General features: G+C 45.5%; 1 protein-coding gene across 1 annotated transcript; it reads left to right on the forward strand.

Moving 5' to 3' along the window:
• Positions 1–200: 200 nt before the first annotated feature.
• PHALS_01336 (potassium sodium efflux p-type fungal-type) lies at positions 201–3,608 on the forward strand (the record flags this gene model as incomplete). Its single annotated transcript, XM_024715712.1, has 2 exons — positions 201–3,257; positions 3,315–3,608. 2 exons carry the CDS (start codon positions 201–203, stop codon positions 3,606–3,608), a joined length of 3,351 nt encoding a protein of 1,116 aa, XP_024581383.1.
• Between the last annotated feature and the right edge of the window lie 1,065 nt (positions 3,609–4,673).

A 4,673-nucleotide genomic window follows, 5' to 3' on the forward strand; every position in this document is an offset into this window, starting at 1 on the left:
CACTTTTGAACGTCATGTCAGAACATGAAGTGCGAGCGTCTTTCCCCTCGTGCACAGCATCCGACAGCAGTAATTATTTCAAATTAAAGTCACCTCGTGTCTCTTCACGATCTTTTGAATTACCGATACATCGAAGTGTGAACGTTTTAAAGAATGCGCGCTCGTTTTCGACTGCTGATCTCTACGACCTTGAGGCTAGAATGGCTTTAAACATCAAGTCCAGTCAAGAAAGGAGCCCATTACTACGTGATCATCGCTTTCGTTTTTTAAGTGATACTGAGATGCTTCTGGCTGCAAATCCTGAATCTACCCGTGAGTCCCTTGCAACTCTTAATGAGACGGATGAGAAGGCTTGGCACCAACGATCTACTGATGTAATTTTAAAGATGCTTGATACGAATTTCTATCATGGATTGGATGGTTTGGATGTTGAACGTCGATTACTGCGCTACGGTCTAAATACACTCGAACAAGAAGCCAAAACACCCATTTTGGTGATCTTTCTATTGCAGTTCTACAACCTTATCATTTCCATGCTGCTATTTGCTGCGGTAGCATCCTTGGCGCTCCAGGAATGGGTTGAAGGCATTGCTATTCTTGCAATTGTCATATTAAATGCAATAGTAGCTACGTATCAAGAACACTCAGCAAGTAACGCACTGGCAGCACTCATGAGTTTGTCAAGTCCACAGTCTCTTGTCATTCGTGACAATACGCAACAAGTGGTGGATAGCAAGTTGTTGGTACCCGGTGACATTGTCATTCTCGTAACTGGCGATGTTGTCCCTGCTGATATCAGATTGATTGCAAGTGTCGATCTTAAATGCAACGAGATGCTGCTTACGGGTGAGTCGGAGGATGTGCCAAAGAAATACAATGCCTTAATGCACCCTGCTGGAGCTGGCAAACCGGAAAAATTAACTGCAAGCAACATGGTCTTCTCATCAACAACAATCACAACGGGTAATGCTCGTGGAATTGTTGTTGAAACTGGGATGAAAACTCGGGTGGGCTCAATTGCAGCTTTGCTGCAGGCCAAAAGCGGCACGGATGCCACCGCGAATAAAAAATGGATTCAGAACCCAATAAGCGATTGTGTTGCCAAGCACCGACCAAAGCTTACGCCTTTGCAACGGGCTTTACACCATACCGGCTATATCATGGGTCTTATCGCCGTAGGGGTCGCAATTCTTGTTTTTATCGTCGGCATGATCCGTGGCACGGTAGATCCGCGCCATCCTGACCGACCGACGTACCTGACGATGATCATGGCCGCTGTCTCGATGGCAGTAAGTGCAGTGCCGGAAGGTTTACCAATGGTCGTGACGATTTGCCTCTCGTCAGGAACTGCTGAGATGGTTAAGAAGAATGTGCTAGTGCGAAAATTAGCGTCAGTGGAGACGCTGGGTGCTGCATCTGTAATTTGTACCGACAAGACGGGCACGCTAACTGAAGGCAAGATGACTGCAGTGAAGCTTTGGGGTGATTTTCAAGAGTATGTGATCACTGGGAAAGGATTTAATCCTGACGGTTCAATTTTAGCGGCTGACGGGAAAAGTCAGGCCGCTAGCAATGCTCTAGTTCGTGCGACGTTAATGGCTTCGGTGCTATGTAGCAATACGCAACTCAAGCAAGTGGAAAGCGAAGACGGCGAGACACTGCGGTGGGTACCATTTGGAAACTCGTCTGAGGCCCCTTTAATAGTCGCCGCTGCCAAGGCAGGGATTTGGGAAGACAATCTTTTGGAAGATTACCCGCGTCTTTTAGAAGTACCATTCAGTTCATCTCGTAAGATGATGATTACCGTGAACGCAGTGCCGATTATAAACGGCATTGCGATGTTTGACGACCTGGAGCTTCCTGGTAAGCATCCTCCTCGACTTGTGGCTAACGTTAAAGGTGCCCCTAATTATATTCTCCGCAACTGCGCACAGTATTGTTGTATGGATGGCACGTTCAAGTCATTAAACGTTGAGCAATGCAATGAGATTTTAAATGCTGTCGATGCTCTTTCGTCGCAGGCCCTTCGTGTTCTTGCCGTGGCAATTCGACCATTGCATGAATTGCCTTTTGGCAAAGACTGTGATGACGTGGATGACAAGTTTACAGCTCTATCCACACCGCTAGTATTCCTTGGTCTCGTTGCCTCCATTGACCCAGAGCGTGATGGAGTCCGCGATGCCATTGCAACAGCACGTGCAGCCTCGATCCGCACTGTGATGATCACGGGTGACTACCTCGCCACCGCCGTTGCAATTGCAAAAAACATTGATTTACTTCAGGTTGGTACTGATCCGAATGCTCAAGCAACAGATTGCATACAGCTTCGCCCTCAAGGAGATGTGTATTTACCATCAGCTGACATTGATGAGATTACGTCGCGCACGCTCGTTTTCGCTCGAGCCAAACCCGAAGACAAGATTGAAATTGTCAAGTCACTTCAACGCCAAGGCCTCATTGCTGCTATGACTGGTGATGGCGTCAACGACGCACCTGCTCTGAAAGAAGCTGATATTGGTGTGGCCATGGGCATATCGGGTACTGAAGTTGCGAAGGGTGCGTCCGACATGATTTTGACTGATGACAACTTTTGCAGTATAGTATCTGCTGTGGAGAAGGGCCGCGTTATTTACGCCAACATTCAAAAGTTTGTCATATTCTTCTTGTCAACGAATATTGGTGAGATTATATTAATCTTCACCTCAGTTGCCGGTGGCTTTCCACTCCCGCTGGAAGCCCTGCATATTTTGCTCCTCAATCTGTTCACGGATGGTATGCCTGCAGTTGCATTAAGCCTTGAAATGGGCGACCCTCATATCATGGCGGAAAAGCCCCGTCACAAAGAGTCGTCTCTCATACAAGGTCGACTATGGTTACTTATTCTCATCAACGCCTTCTTGCTTTTTGCCGGTGCTATGATAACGTTCCTTTTGGGGCTGTACTGGAATTTTGGAGAGCTTCTGACAAGCGACATTTATAGTGCAGGTGGAGGTTCTGATGGAACTGACTATACGGATGTCACATGTCGACGCTGGGAAGGGATAAACGAAGGCTGGAGAGTGTACGGAAACTGTGCTGCAAAGTACGTGGACGGGTCGTACATTTTTGGCGATGAGGTAGCTGGCATGACCTCGTTCAAAAATTCGACGATTTATTGCGAAGGAGGCGACTACGACTGTGTCCCAGCTGGGTTGGGTCGTGCACAGACAATGGTATTTCTGGGACTAGCTTTCACAGAAGTACTGAGAGCTTACACGGTACGCCACTTAACTGAGCCAGTGTTCACCCGGTTACTGTCGAATGGCTACATGCAGCTTGCAGCTTGTATGTCAGTAACAATGACAGTTGTTGTAACCAACGTTCCTATCATTATGGACGATATCTTTGACTTTGAGTACATCTCTTGGTATCAATGGCTCATAGTTGGAGCAGTTGCGGTGAACAATGCTTTCTGGGGTGAAGTACTAAAAGCCATTTTACGAAGAAATGACCGTGCTCAGGCTCGTTGGGACCACATGAAGTCTGGCTTTGACGAGATTTTGCTTGAAATTCGGCATTTGCGTCACCATGTAGAGCGACTTGAAGCCAGTGGGTTCAAGCGAGAGTAGAAGCTTTGGCGTGTATCTAGTACTTTTGACTATGAAGCTCTAATGACTCGCCTCGTGAGCGGATACAAGTGGTCGTTTGCCTACTCAAAGATTTTTGCGAACGTGGAATCTCCAAATATCGAATCCTGAGTATGAAATTCTCAGTTGAAAACTACATTACGAAAGAAAAAACTAAAATCCTCAAGATAAAAATAAAAAAGCTTTACAAACCAAACTACAATGACTGTTAAACCACGTTTATGAGCTGAGTGCCATTTTTTTTAGTGTAATTTTGGCCTCGTCCAAATATATTCTGGCTTATGTCGCAGGTATATAAGACTCGATTCCCCGTAGTGTGAGCTTTATGTTGACAGCACGTCGGGCATTTTTCAAACGATCATTTGTATGGAAGAGCACTCCGGAGGTAGTAATAAGCAAACGTTTATCGAAGCAAAAAACATGAATAGTGGCAATCGTGACGGGTTACAGATCTGCACGGCATTCTTGCCTGCAAAACTTCATGATTAGGACGTGAAACATCCAGCAAACAAAAAAAATTGCTGCCGAGCATCGATTGCGTTATATAGTATCGAGCAGTTTCATGAAATCAAGCGCTTGGTTGCGTAGATATACATATCAGGGAAGATTACTGAGAAAATTTTTACATTATCATTGTATATGTGAATGAGGCTCAAATCTGAGCCAGTAGCTAGATAATTTGTGGCCGAGATGGATTATTTCATGTGCTTATCGATACAAGTCACAGAATATGTTTTGCAAGAATTTTTAAAGGCAATTTTGGTAATTTATCGCTACACCACTGGGCGCATGTTCTATACACGAACCAAAAACTATTCTGGCACCAGGATATAAGCGGCATTTGGCTTTCTCGTTTTGCTATATGTATCAGAGGAAGCTAGCACATCGGTCGTATTGTATGTCTTAAAAAAAGAAGAATGTCTCAAGATCAAAGTTATCAAACAGCAGCGGGGCGACAAAGTGCATCCGCGTTTAGAGGCTGTTGAACAAAATAGGTGGCCCGATACGCTACCCCTGCGCAAAAGTGCTGCAAATGTCAGATAGGAA

Source organism: Plasmopara halstedii (assembly GCF_900000015.1).
Source record: "Plasmopara halstedii genome assembly, contig: Scaffold_1358, whole genome shotgun sequence".
Lineage (NCBI taxonomy): Eukaryota > Oomycota > Peronosporomycetes > Peronosporales > Peronosporaceae > Plasmopara > Plasmopara halstedii.